The sequence below is a fragment of the Cervus elaphus genome, chromosome 17 (assembly GCF_910594005.1).
Source record: "Cervus elaphus chromosome 17, mCerEla1.1, whole genome shotgun sequence".
In the NCBI taxonomy this organism is placed as follows: domain Eukaryota; kingdom Metazoa; phylum Chordata; class Mammalia; order Artiodactyla; family Cervidae; genus Cervus; species Cervus elaphus.
Genome location: NC_057831.1, coordinates 57299770 through 57317581, shown reverse-complemented (window position 1 = coordinate 57317581; position 17812 = coordinate 57299770). Strand labels below are relative to the sequence as shown.

Genomic DNA, 17812 nt, shown 5'->3' with positions numbered 1-17812 from the left:
TTTCAGGAAAAACTACAAGTCTGGACACAAAACTTCAGGTTAAGAAAAAAAAGTCGAAGTTGCTCAAAATGATGAAAGAAATATTAACTATGAACACACTTGTGCTTAGAAAATTTTCAATAATATTGGGTACACAAATGCTCCAACTAGAGAAGAAACAAAATAATTCGTACATGAGTTGAGATCTACATAAACGCCACTCAGTACATTTTGTTTAAAAACATGCACTCTGACAATGTATTCCAACAAACTGTAATTACAGTAATATACGCTATTAAAAAAATCAATCCATATATTCCCATAAACTCAGGCAGATAGGCTTATATATATATATCCTGAAAGGAAATCTCTACAAGATTGAATTTCCTTATTAAGTAGGGGGAACTCAAGGTCATCTTTATGTTCAGGTCATTTTTCTTCATTTATTTTGTAACTGAGAAATGAGTTGGAAAGAACTAGAATATTAGGAATTTTGAATAAGTAATTCAGGCACTTCTGTGGAAAACTGTTACACATTTGTCAAAGAAAGAAAGAAAAGAAAGAGAAGAGAAAAAGAAGGGAGGAAGGAAGTTTTATTATCTAGGAGAGTGTATCGTGAAGTAAGAACTATCTTCAGGGAATGTGTCTTCACTATGGTAAAGCTAAGACACCTGGGAACAATTACTAAGGTTCAGTCCAAGTGCAGCTGTAGGCTGTGTGAACTATGAACAAGAATATACTAACTGTACATCAAAAATTAAAAAAAAAATCCAAGTATAGTAAATGAGGTAAAACCACAGTATTTCCTTTTTTCTAAATTTAGCCTTGTAAGAGTTAAGGATGTTTAAAAATAAGAGTAACTAAATCTAAAAATCTTAATCAACCTGAATATTCATTGAAAGGACTGATGCTGAAACTCCAATACTTTGGCCACCTGATGTGAAGAACTGACTCATTGGAAAAGACCCTGATGCTGGGAAAGAGTGGAGGTAGGAGGAGAAGGGGACGACAGAGGATGAGATGGTTGGATGGCATCACCAACTCAAAGGACATGACTTTGAGCAAACTCCTCCAAGATAAAAACTTCCTTTATCTTGGACATGAGATAGTCAAGGACAGGGAAGCCTGGTATGCTGCAATCCATGGGGTCACAAAGAATCAGACACAACTGAACGGCTGAATAACAGTAAAAAAAAGTCTAAAAATGGATTCCTCTGTTTTTGAATCACCTAATTAAAAAAAAAAAAATCTTTTCTTTGTGTTCAGGATCTTTAAGAGAAGAGGAAAATCACTGAGGTGGGAAGAGAGGAGAGGGAACAGTCCTTGCTCTCTGAAGCTATTGCATTTCCAGAGAGAAAACTCATATGCTACCTGAATTTGTAATTACAATTACATTGTAATACTGTGCCTTAAATAAGGTTAAAATGATGCAGAATAAGAACTATTCTTTCCATTAAAAAGTCTAAGATTTTTTAACACTTAAAGATTACAAAATAATGTAAAAAGTTTTCTAGATGAAAACAGTCATGAAAACAAATCACAAATATACCACAAACATAACAACAAAGTACTATAATCCTCAGCACTGTTTAAGAGAAAGTGATCTTATATATGAAATATATTTTAAAAACACTTTTTTCTTCATATGTTGCCATTTAAAAACATAACTATTTGAAAACTTTTCTAGACTTACTGGACAGTAGACGTATCCATCACTTTTTTCATCAATGAAAACTAGTCTGGTTCCATTTGGGTCAGGAAAAATCTTTTTCACACTGACGGGATGTCGATAATCATTAACAAACTGCCAGTCTTCAATGTAGAAATACTGAATGACACCAGTCTAAAAAAATCCAGTCATAGAAATGAAAGGCTGTCAAGAAAATACTGACTTTTCAGCATGTATGTTAAGCATATTTCCTAATTTGAAAAAAATAAGTCATATTTTTGATCAAGGAAGAATCTAAAAATATTTACTATATAAGCAAAGTACAGATCCAAGAAAGTAAGTTAAATGAGTATGTACATCTGAGTTGACACAGAGTCAACAGTCTATTATTAGTTCTAATATCCTTAGTCATATTAAATCTTAATTGATTTTCAGATTTTCCACTTATAAGAAATACTCTTATTGGTTAAGAGTAACTTTCAAGTCGTATGATTTTAAATATTTTTGCTGTTAATAAATTAGAAAATTAAGTTTAAAATAAACAAAAACCCACAAGATAGTCATAGTTCTCTAATAACAATGAACATGTAGACATCAAAATTTAACAATATAATACCATTTACAATCACTCAAAAAAAAAATGATATACTTAGGTGTAAATTTAACAAAGCATGCATAGGACTTGTGTGTTGAAAACCAAAAATCACTAATGAAAGAAACCAAGAGTATCTAAATAAATGGAGAGGTATACTGTGTTCATGGACTGGTGTCAGAGTAAACATGTTATTTCTCCTGAACTGATATATAAGATTTTCTTGTAGATACAGACAAGATTATACTAAAATCTATATGGCCCTGCAAGGGAACTAGAATAGGTAAAAATAGGTAAAAAACTAGAATAGGAAAAAAATGGGGAAATTTGTCAATTTTTTTTTTTTTTATAGCTACAGCAATCATTGTGTAGTCCTGGTGGAGGAACACACAGACCGTTGGAACAGACTAGAAAAGCCAGATTGTTATCAAGGATTAAGGCTAAGGTAGAGGCAAGAAGAAAGTGGGTGTGGAGATAAATGCAACATGAAGGATCCTGGTGGCGACAGAACTGTTCTATATCTTGCCTGTTAATGTCAATACCCTGGTTGTGATATGTGATATAATGTTACTATTGGGGGAAGCTAGGAAAAGGATTTATAGGATCTCTCTGTACTGTTTCTTATACCTGCATATGAGTCTACGATGATCCCAAAATAGAAAGTTTAATTAAAATAAAAACACATGTTAACATCTTACATTTCTATTCAGGCCAAGAGGGCATGACTGGACTTAACTTGCCTGCCCAAAAGAACCAAAAATAACAGACAAAATACATGAAAAACGACTTTCAAGATACTGGAATGAGGCAACATAGGATAACGGTCTCTGGGAGATGGGAAACAAGAGAAGTCCTGTGGCTGCTGCAGGTTCTGCCTTGTGAGAGTTCTCAAGCCATGGCGAAGGAGGGAACGCGCAGGTGGAGCACGACCCCCCGAGTTCCGGAGATAGAGCGGAGGATTCAGTGAGGCAGAAGGGAGATGGCTGGATGTGCAGCGTATAACACCAGAGAGGAGAGAGATGCACTGAGAGAGCCTTGAAGATCTTCAGAGGGTCCACCCTGACAGCAGAGTATTCTGCTGTCTCCACTTCAGCAGAGTATACGAGAAAATTGTCAAAACCAGGGAGAAGAACCGTCCAAAGGCATTAGAGGGAACAGTGACTGTTTCCAATAGGCAGATTAGAAAACGTAATTCACAGGATATTGGATACAGCACTCAGGATGATCTTGCCTCAGAGTGGGAAATAATTAGTTGTAGACTAAGCAGTGTTTCAGGCTTCTCCGATGGCTCAGGGGTAAAGAAGCTGCCTGCCGATGCAGGGGACACAGGAGTCGGGGGTGCAGTCCCTGGGTTGGGAAGATCCCCTAGAGAAGGAAACAGCAATCCACTCCAGTATTTTTGCCTGAGAAATCCCATGGACAGAGGAGCCTGGGGGCTAGAGTCCATGGGGTTGCAAAAGGGTGGGACACAACTTGGCAACTAAACAACAAAAGTAGTGCTCCACATCTGCCTAACAAATCACAGAAGCCAAGACTCAAAAGGATCAGACTGTTTCCAAGCAAACCACCCGCATTCCAGAAACAAAGCTCACAAGCATCTTTAGGAATACAAAACATCCAGCACCCCCAAAAGGAAAATGCACCATGTATGCAAAGGAGGAGGAAAAAACATAACCCATATTAAGGACAGTACATCAAAACTGACCCAGAACTGACCCCGATGTTAGAATTAGCAAGTCAGGTAACTAAAACAGTTAATATAATGGTATGGCATGTGTTTAAATAAATGGAAGATATAACACCAGATTCTAATATATCTTCTGCAGATGAACTATGGTGTCTGAAATGAAAAATACAGTGGATGAAACTGACAGATTCAATATGACAGAAAAAAAGGCTAGTAACCTTGAAATACAGCAGTAGCAATTATCTAAAATGAAACAGAAAAAAAAAAAACAAGTAAAAAACAAATAGCATCGACTGTGGGATAAGTTAAAGCAGTTTAATATATGCACAATTGGAGTTTCTGAAATTGGAATGCAAACAGAGGGGGGAAAACCATCTTTGAAGAAATAATGGCTGAAAATGTCCCAAATTTTATTAAAGCTATAAACCCTCGGGTTCAAAGAAGCTCAACAACCCAAGCACAAGAAATATGGAGAAAACTACATCAAAGCACATCACAATTAACTTACTCAAAACTAGCAATTAAGAGAAAATATTAAAAGCAGTCCGAGGAAAAAGACAGATGACACACAGATGGACAAAGATAAGAATGACAGAGATTTCACTGGAGTAAATGTTGGCAAGGAGACAGAGGAGCTCCATCTTTAAAGTGCTGGAAGAAAAAACTGTTCATGGAAACGCCCTAACATCCACCAACAGGTGCACAGATAAAGAAGGCGTGGTACATACGTACAATAAAATATTACTCAGCCACAAGAAAGTGTGAAATAATGACATCTGTAGCAACATGGATGGACCCAGAGATTGTCACACTGAGTGAAGTCAGTCAGAGAAAGACAAATATATGCTATCACTTATATGTGGATATCATGATATTATATACACTATATAATACATAAATATATATAAGCATATATATATATAGCTTCCCTGCTTATCTTACAGTTAATGAGATAAAATAAGCGAGATCAGGGCTTTATAACCGGTTGTGTGTTATACAAATATACTATTAATTTATTTACTACTTATTTACCGCATCACCACCACTTTATCTGATACATGAGACCTACCTTACCTAAGTATATAAGCTCAAAAACTGATTTTGGGTCAAATTTAAATTTAAAAAGTCTCTCTTCTGGCAATAAGCATGTTTTAAAATATGCTCTTTTAAAGAAAACAATGTGAGAAAACAGAACCCGTGAACCAGGGATTAACTGCTTTTCTGATGAAGGACGGGGAAGCCTGGTGTGCTGGGTCCACGGGGGAGTCGGACACTGCTGAGCAACTGGACAACAGCAACAAATGCGCAAAACAATGCCTTTTTTAAAAAAAACAACTTAGTGAATTCTTCTAGAGGCTAAGCGAGGTAACACGTATGACATGCTTTGAAAAATCTTTGAAAAGTTTTTCCTAATACAAATGCTATTACTAAACTATGCTTTATGTATACGTGGCTAACGTAACATATAGGAGTACAGGGTGTTGGTGGTTCAAACGACCAAAAGGTTGAAGCGGGATTCTCAATATTCAATTAATTTTAATTAAATGCCCGCTAAATGAAGGCACTGGACAGCTAAAGTCGAATGAGGTGTCTTACATCTGTCATCAAATTAAATCCTGAAAGCATCAAGATAAGGAAAATGAGACTGGGAAGTGCCAAGCAGCAAGTAAGAGGACCAGTATTTGAGCCCAGATTGTCTAGGCTCCAAAGTCTGTCCTTTTCACTGTGCCATCAAAGTTGCTTATAGTTACAAAAGCACTTGATAATAGCAAATCACACACCAATGTGCTCTACATACATATATAATAATTTTTTGCACATATAATGCTTCCCAGGTGGCTCAGTGGTAAAGATTCTGCCTGCCAATGCAGGAGGCGTGGGTTTGATTCCTGGGTTGGGAAGATGCCCTGGAGGGGGAAATGGCAACCCACTCCAGTATTCTTGCCTGGATAATCCCACAGACAGACAGTCCATGGGGTTGCAAAGAGTCGGACACAAACGAGTGAGCATGTATGCATGTATGCACATATAATATCTATATAACATATATATATATACGCACACATATATAATAAATTACAAGGTAAAAATGAGAAATTTTCCCACGTTCTATATTAAAGAAGACAACACGTACATCTGTGCCATAGATGAGGAAATCACCAGTTAAGGCATGACATAAAATACGGCACTTATCATCCACTGCTGGGAACAGTCGCATCTCACGTTCTTCTTGAGCGTCCAACATTTCACTTTCTATCTAAAACAAAGAATAATAGTGGCTCATAGACTTAACTGAATAAATCTGGTTTGCAACATCTAGGGGGTAAGGGAGAGTCTTTTTCTTAAATTCAACTAAATATTCAGGCTCACCAGATAAACCACTTTACTCAGGAAGGTATCAGACAGGAGCCCAGCTTGCCAGCAGGGCACATTAAATATCCCTTTTAACAAGTTTCCCTGGTGGCTCAGATGGTAAAGAATCTGCCTGCAATGCAGTAGACTGGGTTTGACCCCTGGGTTGGGAAGATCCCCTGGAGAAGGGAATGGCTACCCACTCTAGTAATTCTTGTCTGGAGAATTCCATGGACAGAGGAGCCTGATGGGCTACAGTTCAAGGGGTTGCAAAGAGTTGGACAGGAGTGAGCGACTGACACTTTCACTTTCTTTAATGGTAATAGTCTTTGAGTAGGCTCTGCGGTTGTCTTGTAGCTAATCTCTTTGGCTTCCCTTAAGTAAAGAGCCAAGAAATACATGTAGGAAGTGTCCTGGTTGAGAAGCACCATATTTCAAGGGCCAACATCTCTGAACAACTCATGGGGCACAGTTTCAAGATCCCCACCAGTGACACGACCAAACACATAGGTCAATCCATTCCAGGTAGCCAGACCTATGGCATTCCCATCAGTTTTTACAACTTACTTATAGTTCCTCCTAGACGCACTTTACATGGCCATTTTTACATAAGCAATGTTATGAGCAGCACAGCTGAGACTTTGTTGGGTTTCTTGGGAACACAGTTAAAGGGTTAACTGAGGGTTAATCTCATGCAGAAGGGTAAAGAGTTTTGTCAATCCTTTCTCACATACGGCTTTCTAGCTAGTCTGTAATGGTTGTTTCTTGACCAAAGTTCTTGATTACAAAACATTAGGCTATTCATTGTCTTCACTGACCTGAGGAGGCTGTGGGACACCAAAAATACTTACCAAATGTAACTGGACTTTGCCTTCAAAAAGTGCAGACGCATAGTCAGAATAAAGGCAAACACTGGCTACTGTCCCCAGATATTCCACATCTTTCAATTTTTTAACAGCTGTAGTAATAAAAACAAAAACAGACAATAAAATATAAACAAAATAATCTGATCTAATGATCTGCAAATAAGTTTTAAATGTGTGCCTTTGAAAGAATATTCTGAACCTTAAAAGTTTTATTTTAGCCATTCTAAAGGAAATCTTTGCTGCCATATAAATTTGCCTTTAGGAATTTCATAGTGGTTCACAAGAAACAAAGTAATAAAAAATAAAGTCACTTGCAAAACGACCAAAAATTAAACCTTAGTGACAAGAAGCTTAATGGAACATCTGAGGATAATTCTCAGGCTGGCTCTATTCCTGAGGGACATCTGACCTCCTGTGGGAAAGAGGTGGAGGAGGAGGAAGAGGAGAAGAAAAAGTGAGGCTCCCTTCAGATGTTAGTGGTCATTCAAAGCATACAGTGGGAGGGGTAGGGAATTAACGTTTACTAAGTACCTACCAGATCAACGGGTGCCTAAGAAAGACCATGCACAAAAGTAGATCACATATTTTATTCCATATAATTTTTCTTATAACCCTTTACAAGTAGAAGAATCTTCATTTTCCAGATGAAGAAACCAAGGCTCATAGGGGTAAAGAATTTGTCTACAGTCACCCAGCTAAAAGGGGCAGAAGGGAATTTGAACCCAGGGCCCAATTCTAAAGATCACAATCTGCTCAGGACACCACAGTGTCTTCACAACAAAGATAAAGAACAAAACCTTTCCCAAAACTATGCAAAATTTTTAGAAGATTCGCAAAAAACCATTTAAGCTAAGAAAGATATCTGAAGAAAAAGAAAGATTTGGTCTTAAAGAAACTATTAGAGCTTCCCAAACAAACAGACAAAAAAAACAAATTATATGTTAGATATGTTAGATAAGAAAACAACTGGATTTAGACTTGCCATTCTCGCCAAGGACATAAAACCAAGCTCGATTATTCATTCCCACAGCCAGGTGATAAAGTCCCACTGCTACAAAGTTGGGCTCCACGTCGACAGAAACTGTGATTGGCAGTTCCTATGATAAAGAAAAGGAGCAGTACTGAATCAACTGTTAACACGGTTTTAATTTTATTAACAAAGAAAGATAACACTGTTTTTGTACTCCTTCAACAGGGTTGGCCACGGTGACTTCAAGGAGGGAGGTGAGGTATGCGATCCTGGTGCTGCAGGCGTCTCCAAGGATGGGGAGCTTGGTCAGGAACACGTGCAGCGAGCCCCTCTGTGTGGACAGTGCCAGCAGCTGGCCATCATCTGCCCAGGACAAGGTGCCCAGCCCTGAAATGACAGAGCACGTGAAGGATTATTCAAAGACAGATATGCTGTTACAGGAATCCAAGCACACTAAATATCTTCACGTTAGCTACCAGAGGCATAAAAATCTTCAAAGTTTTAAAAATAGTGGAGGTGGCTTTTATTTAGACTAGGACATTCATCATGGATTGGCTTATGAGCATGAGCCCTGATATATTCAAAACTGGCTCAAAGGGAAGTAAGTAAGAATTTAGATTTTGCAACTGGATTTGGGATAAAATACAACAGAAATCTTTGAATCAAAGTATATTCACATCCTCCTAGTCAGGAAGTTTTTTGTTTTTAGTCACTAAGTCATTTCCAACTCTTTTGTGACCCCATGCACTACAGCCTGCCAGGCTCCTCTGTCCATGAGACTTCACAGGCAGGAGTACCGGAGTGGGTTGTCTTTCCTTCTCCAGGGGACCTTCGTGACCCAGGGATTGAATCTGCGCCTCCTGCAATGGCAGGTGGATTCTTTACCACTGAGCCAACTGGGAAGCCCAGGCAAGGAGTATGACTCAACATAATTACTAATAAAGAGGCTACTTTAGGGAATTCTAGTGAAAGGTGTTAATTTGCTTCCTCCCACAATGAATGCAAACCATACATTAACAAACACATTACTCTTACTAAAATGATCAAATGCCAATTTGCTTCAGAAAAAGCCATACCTTTATGTTCATCATCCAGGTTGATTATAGCATACATGTCTTTTAATTCTGCCAAGTCATGGATTTTAATGCTGAAAAATAAAAGAAATACACAGATATATTTTAAATATGAGCACCAAGTTACATTTAAGCAATAATAAGCTATGGAACAGGTCAGCGTTCTCCAAAAAGGGATGTACAGGAGGATCTACAGGGTTAAGGTAAGAAAATATTAAACTTTCTATATTTAATTATATTTTCTTTAAAATTTTTGTTTGTTGATATGGGGGTGGGAGTGGTGCCCAGCTTAGTCTTTGATATACAGTCAGGAACAACGAGGCTGAAGATCCTGAGGAAAAGTTTGAGTAGGCAAACGTTCCCCTGAGCAGTACTGATTATTGTAAAATGAAGCAGATTTCTCTTTGTAATGTGTCCTCTCCTCCTCTCCCCCCATCCACTGCTCCAAGAGTTCCTCCCTACAAAAATAAGTGAGGTATAACATAAAGATTTGGAAAGGCCTAGGTGGAAAGCTCTGAAAAGTGGAGGCATAATGCTACTTTAAAGGGTTATTGGGAAGGGTCTAAGTAGGCTTATGCAAGTGAAACCTGTGTAGCATGATGTTGGGACCTAATCGTGCTATTTCTTTCTTCCTGTCTCCCTTCCTCTCTCCTTCCTCTGTCCCTTCTCCACCCTCCCAGTGCCTCTCCTTCATATATTTTCCCTGTTTTCATTTAATTAAACTTGTGATATAACTGTAGGTCCACATGTGACTGTAAGAAATAGCAGACAGAACAAAGAGCCCAGAAGTAAGTCTGTACACCTACAGTCAGTTACTCCTCGACACAGGAGACAAGAACACACAACGGGAAAAAGACAGTCTCTTCAGCAAGTGGTGCTGGGGAAGTGGACAGCTACACGGAGATCAGATGTCGGAGCACATCCTCCAAAGGGTGGTGTGCATCCTTTTGTGCACACCACACACAAAAATAAACTTAAAGTTTATTTAAGTTTATTTAAAAATATACCTAAACTCAAAATGGCTTAAAGACAAATCTAAGACAAGATGGTATAAAACTCTTGGAACATCAGCAAAACATTCTCTGACATAAATCATACCAATGGTTTCTTAGGTCAGTCTAGCAAGGCAATAGAAATAAAAGTGAAAATAAACAAATGGGATCTAATCAAACTTAACAAGCTTTGGCACAGCAAAGGAGACCATTAAAAAAAAAACAACAACAAAAATGAAGAGAACCTACAGAATGGGAGAAAGCATTTGCAAATGATGTGACAGACAAGGGCTTAATCTCCAAAATATATAAACAGCTCATACAACTCAACAAAAAAACTAAACAACCCAACTGAAAAATGAGCAGAAGACTTTAATAGACATTTCTTCAAAGACAACATACAGATGCTCAGTAGGCACATAAAAACATACCCTTGACTGAGTTGTTTCCTATGTTCCAAGATGTCAAATTTCTGAGTATAAAGTTGTTTGTAGTATTGCTTTGTTAGTGGTTTTCAGATCTATACTGATACTTCTATTCACTCATGATCTTGGTGAACTATATTCTATTTTTGTCATCCTTGGTAGAGATTTATCAATTTCCCCCCCAAACCCCCAGCTTTTAAATTTTTTCCCTATTTTCAATTTCTGCTCTTTGTTACCTTCTTCCTTCTGCTCTGGGCTTATTTTGCTCTTTCTAGTTTCTTGAGATAGGAACTTAGATAATTGACTAGATGTCTTTTCTCTTTCCTTTATATCAGTTTAGTAGTATAAATTTTTTTCTCAGCTCTGCTTTAGCCGCCTGAAATAGATATTGCTATGTACATCTACTGAAGATTGAAGACAGGAAGAGAAGGGGACAACAGAGAGTGAGATGGTTGGATGGCATCACCAACTCAATGGACATGAGTTTGAGCAAGCTCTGGGAGATGGTGAAGAACAGGGAAGCCTGGCATGCGTTGGGTCACAAAGAGTCGGACACGACTGAGTGACTGAACAACAAATGTACATTTCCACTCAGTTCTGTGTATTTTCTAATTTGCTTTGAGATTTACTCTTTGACCCATGAATTATTTGGAAGTAGGCTGTCTAATTTCTAAGTATACAGAGAATTTCTTGTTATCTTTGTTACCGATTTCAAGTATGATTACATGATGGCTAGAGAACACATATTTGTATGATTTCAATTTCAGTTTATTGAGGTTTGTCTCATGCTCCAGGATATGGTCTACATTGGTGAATGTTCCACGGGTGCCTGGGAAAAATGTGAACTCTGTTGTTGTTGGGTGGAGTGTTCTGTAGATGTCTGCTAGGTCCAGCTAGTATATAGTGTCATCCAAGTCTGTTGAGAGTTTAACTAAGTTACACCGTAATAGCTGCCTTGGCATCTATTTTGTTTGGCTAAGTGGCCCGCAGGGATCTTAACTGAACATGCATGCCCTTCAGAGCAGCCCACAGTCACAAGCAAATACACGTTCCTGATGCGATTTCACCAGGAGCCTTTGTGACCCACACCTTCCCTTTATCTACCCAGTTATTTTCCGTTACTGTTGCCTTCCTTTTATTTTTGACCTTCCGAGTTTCATTCTGTCATCTGTTATCTTCTATATCAGTAGTTCTTTTAGAGGGCCGCTGCAGTAAATTCTCTTCATTTTCCTTCATCTGAGAATGTTTTTTTATTTCACCTTCATTACTGACGGCTATTTTTCCTGGATATAGATGGAAGTTTGGTTGACAATTCTTTTCTTTCAGCAATTTGAGAATCTTACGAGTTTCCTCCTGGTCACTATGGTTTATGACGAGAAATCTGCTGTCATTCAAAACGTTCTCTGGCTGCTTTCAAAACCTTTTCTTGGCCTTCAGTTTTTAGCAGTTTAACCATGATGAGTCTGGGCCAAGATTTCTTTGGATTTATCCTTTTTGGGGTTTGCTGAGCTTGTATAATATATAGGCTTATGTCTTTTGTCAAATGTGAGATGCTTCCAACCTTTGAGATTTTTAGGACACAAATGTTAGACATTTTGGTAGGTTCAAGGTCCCTGACGCTCTGTTTTTCCCTCTGTGTTCAGAATGGGTATTTCTACTGATCTATCTTTAAGTTCACCAACTCTTTTACTCTGTGATTTCTGTTCTGATAGTACATACACTGTATTAATTTTTTCAGTTCTAGAATTTCCATTATGGTTCTTCTTAATAGGCTCCATTTTTTTCCCCTGAGGTTATGTTTCAGTCCGTTTTGAGAATGTTGTTACCTTTCAGAACATTTTTATAATAGCCCACTACATGCATCACCTCAGCACTGGCATCCTTTGACTGTCTTTTCTCAAGTGAGTCAAAATTTTCCTGATTCTTCATGTGTCAAGCAATTTGGGGTTATATTCTGGACATTTTGAAAATTATGTTGTGAGACTCTGTCTTATTCAAATCCCGTGGAGGAAGCTAAATTTTTTTTTAAGGAGGCAATTGGCCCAGTTGGGTTCGGGCCACACATTTCAATCAGCCTTCTGTGGGCTATGATTTCAACGTCTGTTCCACTTCCAAACCCTTTGCAGTGGTGTTCGGGGATGTGCTCGTGTGGCCCACCCAGTGGCCAGTACAGGACCCGGGCTATGGTCTATCCCTTAGTTCAGTTCTCAAAGTCTTCGTTAGGCATGCAGGATGTGATACACACACACAGCTCAGAGATTAACCTGGGAGTTCATAAATATTTTTATAGGATTGCTTTCCAGAGTTCCTCCTTCTCTAGGACCTCCCAGGTATATTAGAATATACCTGGGCTTCCCCTTGTTGGTCTTCCAGCACAAAAGCTGGGCACTAGTTGCTCTGCTTTGGTCTGCCTACAACTGCACCAGCAGCCAAGCAGTGAGGGGACAGAGAGGAAAATAAACAGTGGGGACAGGCCCCATCTTCTTGGGACCACAGCCGCCCCAGCTGGAGGGCAAGGTTAGCCTCCTCCAGGGTTCCGGGTGCCCGTGGGTCCTTGCTGTCACTGCCATGGTGGACTGCTCGGGGGCTGGGGGATGAGAGAACAAAGGGGGAGAAAAGAGAAAACTGAGCGATTTTCCCAACTTCGTTTGAGTGTTAGCAGTTCTCTTTACTGCAAGTTGAGCCAGAACTAAAGGGCTTCTTTCAGAGCTCTCTCTGTCTCTGCTCCAGGGCTTGTGTCCAGGTCTCAGGCTGCCTTGAGTCCCGGCTGAGAGAGGCCAGAAGACAAACAGGAGACTCACCGCCGGCTCAGTGGTACTTCAAATGCTGGCTTTCTTCTCCAATCTGCCTGCCACTATTTACTTTTCAGAGTCCTTACATAGCTGTTTCGTGGGTTCAGGTTTTATGGCTGCATTTGGTGAGAGAGACAGGGTGGAGGGTACTTACTCCCTCTTACCCAGAAGTGCCCATTTTATTTTTATGACTGATTTTCAAGTATATTCCATTTCAGGTTTTATATTTGGTACACATTTAGTATTTCAGGTTTTACCCTGAGTGTTCAAGGCAAAGGTAAAGATATCTTAGAAATTTTCAACTGCAAATATGTTCTAATCGTGCAAGTATGGTGGATAGATTGACATTAGTTAACAACACCTTGCTGAATCTCTTGACTATTCCTTAAATAAACTTTCCTAGGAACATGTGAATATAACTTACCAGTTATCACCGCACGTAGCAGCTTTGTTAAGGGTCTGTGACACTGCAATACTGGTTAGATTGTCTTTATGGTTACGAGTCTGAAATATCTCTTGACCGATCTCTCGAATATGAGTGGAAATGACCACAAAAGTTCCAAGTGAAAAACCAATCATGATGTAGCCATCACCGTACCTACAGCAACAAAGGCAGTGATACAGTAAAAGGGAGATTAACTGTCATTTGCAATACAGTAATAAACAAACACCTTAACATTAAGGAAATAGAGAATATCATTTATCAAGGGCCTATTTGCCAGATAACATGTTAGGTAGTTTCACACATTAAGTCACAGACTGCAATCCAGAAAATGTCACACTGAGGAGTGAAAATGCTACAGACAAAAACGAAACACGTTATAATTAGTAGGGAAAAACACTTTCTGTATTGTGCTTCTGTACATACCAACTGTAGCAGACAATGTTGCCATAGTGTTGCTGAAACTCCAGATCAATTGGGTTATCTGGTTCATTCAGATTAAAAAGAAACAAAATTTTCTTGCCAACCACTACACTTATCTGCCAAAAAAAGGAATTATGAGAGGAATGCTCAGTACTTCATGAAAAGACTAATAATAAGCAAATTCAAACAGCATAAACCTAATTAAGAAAAAACAACCGAGCCAAATTCAGTGTTAAATGTTATAAATTAGTAAGGAAACAATGTGACTAACTTAAAACATTTGTAACATTTTCCTAAAATGTAGTCTGGGAAGGATCCTTGGGTTTATACATACCCAATATACCCTTGCAAATATACTAAAATAGTTCAATGGAATAACTTTTTAAAATTCTCTGTACCTCTAATAAGAGTACCATGAAGTACAAGAAGGTAAGTCTGACATAGTTCCACTGGAATTAAACTCACATTCAGAGTATAGCAACTCTTCTACCATGAAGTACAAGAAGGTAAGTCTGACATAGTTCCACTGGAATTAAACTCACATTCAGAGTATAGCAACTCTTCTACCCTAAGGCCATCTGATTTTGATTTTGAGCCACATGGGATTACCTGTCCACACCTGTGTGGATAATCTAGCTCAGCTTTTTATATCATCACTTTCTCCATCACCTGCAGGGCACTGGTCAATGTGGCTAGACTAGTACCCCTGTTACTCACAGGCCAATACTAAACTGTAATTCTCAGCTGAGAGCGTAGTTGTGTTGAGAGAGAAGAGTACATTACTGATTTAGGCTCACAAAGGGTAATGGATATGTATATAAAAAGAGAAACACTTTTTGGTATATTTTCTTGCTTTGAAGATGCTATTGGTTATGAGTAATTTTCAATATAACATCTTTTCAAGAAATAAAAACATTACTTCATTAAATATATCCTTGTTGATTGTGAAAAACCATCTGGACTTCAAAATGTTAAAATGTGCCAGGGAAAATAAATCTAAGGTGTTCAAAAATAAAACTAGTCATTTCTGGCATTCTGGTCCCCATATCTGATAAGAATGAAAAATTTTAAAAGATACAGAAATCAATACTCTTGTTTTTCAAGGCGCCCCACTGTTTTTGCTACCATAAGGAGAGCAACAACAGTGCTACAGGACGCTATCTTCAATTGTTTTGATATTCAGTTCAGTTCAGTCACTCAGTCGTGTCTGACTCTTTGCGACCCCATGAATCACAGCACACCAGGCCTTCCTGTCCATCACGAACTCCTGGATTAGGTGGCAGCAAAAACAACATTTAGGTCTGAGAAACTGGGGTCTATGTTGGTTTAATAAGTAATGTACCACAATTTTTTTTTATAACACTAGAGATTCTGAACCATCCTAGAAAAGGAGACAGTATATCCCATAAAATTACCAAAATAATCTGGGCCTGGATTTAGAACTCTTACTGTGCGTTCAGCAGCGGAGGTTTGGTCATCAGTCCTCATCATGGAAAACTGCATGTCACTAGGTTCCGATCTCACTGATATCTGTGGAGGTGAAAATACTATCACCATGAATAAACCCCACACTCAAATTCCATTAACAAAACAGGTAGCTTGCTTTCATTTCTGAATACGTTGGACTGAACAACCTGAAAATCCCACTGCTACAAAGTTCTAGAAATTCAGGATGAAACTGAACATGTACCTTATTAAATGGCTAAGATAAGCTTAAAAGAAGGTAAGGAAGATTTCTGCGGACCATAAGCAAAGATCAAACTGAAAAGCAAAGTGAGTGTAGGAACTGATGCTGCAGACATCCAGAGCAGCAGTGGCTGATAGAGAGAGATGATAATGAACCCATCTGACTTGAGCTGGGTTTTGATTAGAAAAAATTCTTTTCAAATCAGTTTCCCTCCTATGGTCATTGTGGTCTAAGGTCCAAAGTTATACTCTGAGTGGTCTAGAAACTCCCTACAGTGTTCAGCGAAAACAACTCTGAAGCCTCTCCCAAGGCTGTAAACAACTTCCTACAGTAGATGAGCTCACAATTCAAAATGAGAAAATTCACAAGCAATGGACCAAGAGCAAGGGTCAGCAGATCTAAAAAGAACAGAATTGTCAGAAAAAGACCATAAAATACTTTTAAAATGATTACAAACATAAAACGACTCATAAATAGAAGAAAAGACAACACTTTCTTTAAAAGTCCAACCAGGTTTTAAAAAAGAACTACAAAGTACTTTCCACCAATAAAAACTAGGGCCATTAAAATGGGAAGGATTGATGGGATAGAAGATTAGACATATTTGAAGAATAAGTGAACTGATTTGTGGAAATTATCCTGCAGATTGCACAGAGTGACAAAAAGATACTATGAAAGAGAGATTAAGAGATAGAAGATGGCCCAACATATGTCTAACGGTTGCTGCAGAAAGAGAATAGCAAGGCCAAGAGGCAAACTTCAAAGACACAATGACTAAGAATTTTTCAGAACTGATGAATGATAGCAATCTTCAGATTTAGGAAGCAAGACAAGCAGGATAAATAAAAACAAATCCACAGGAGTAACAATGGAGTGCTCTGCAGAATACCCAAGTATAAGCAACTCAGAGAAAATACCAGATGAAACAACACTTACAATGTATGCTTTGTTTACTAAATTACAACTTTAGTATGTCATATTCTGGAAACATAATTCTTGGGATTAAAAACGGGAAATAGTTATCTTGTATGTAAATACTAGCTCAGTGGTAGAGGCTTCCTGGGACATGTTATATGTGGAAAAGTATTCTAAGGTCATGTCTTGATTCAGTGAAGAGAAAAAATGCCAGTACCTACTGATGATGTCTGATATGGACACAAGAGAGGGGACCTGTAGTATTAGAATTCTAAAGGACACCAATACAGATTGATGAAAATTACAAGGTTTCTAGAAACTATTTTACAGCAATGCCTTCCTTAAGAATCACTGGAATCATGCTGTGGTCTGCTCAATATGACTGAGTTACTTCTACCTCACTGTCAAAGCTTTCCAGATACAAGAACCAACTTTCTTCTTCAGACTTCTGCAAATTCTCAAAGCCCAAATTTTCAGTCATTCCAGTCTTGAACAAGCCATAGTAAGTTTTTCCTCTTATCTTTGTTCTGTTCTGCTTGGAGTGAATGACAGCACTGATAAAAGTCTTTCAATATCCTAACAAGTTTCAGCAGGGTACACAGTCAACGAGGCAGACTAAATTTGCAGCTTCCATGGCATCACTTAGGTTTGACCACATGACTAGGTTCAATTGATATGAACGGCAGTAATGACTGCATCTTCCAGATCAGGCAGTTTACAATTTCTTGCCCTTCACTTCTCTTTTTCCTTTCCCTGGGGCTGAAATGCAGATGTGGTGCTAACAAGGGCAAAACACCCTAATAAATGGCAAAACATTAAGATGGAAGGAAGGGTGAGGAAGGAGAGAAGGGGGACTTCACACAACCTGGAGAAGCAGAGACACAGATGGCCTGCTTACTCTGTTATATGATAAAATGAAAGAGGAAAAAGCCACCCGAACTACGATAT

The 17812-nt window shown here is 38.5% G+C and overlaps 1 protein-coding gene across 3 annotated transcripts in view; it reads right to left on the bottom strand.

The window, feature by feature from the left end:
- Positions 1–17812, bottom strand: part of WDR19 (WD repeat domain 19) — an 88970-nt gene that overhangs the window by 57814 nt on the left and 13344 nt on the right. For all 3 annotated transcript variants that reach the window (XM_043870705.1, XM_043870706.1, XM_043870707.1), the window contains 9 exons: positions 15712–15792; positions 14266–14378; positions 13822–13995; positions 9192–9262; positions 8330–8502; positions 8128–8242; positions 7131–7237; positions 6062–6184; positions 1673–1822 (listed from right to left, as the gene is read on the bottom strand). In XM_043870705.1, coding sequence (XP_043726640.1) covers positions 1673–1822; positions 6062–6184; positions 7131–7237; positions 8128–8242; positions 8330–8502; positions 9192–9262; positions 13822–13995; positions 14266–14378; positions 15712–15792 — 1107 coding nt within the window. The remainder of the gene's footprint in view (positions 1–1672; positions 1823–6061; positions 6185–7130; positions 7238–8127; positions 8243–8329; positions 8503–9191; positions 9263–13821; positions 13996–14265; positions 14379–15711; positions 15793–17812) is intronic.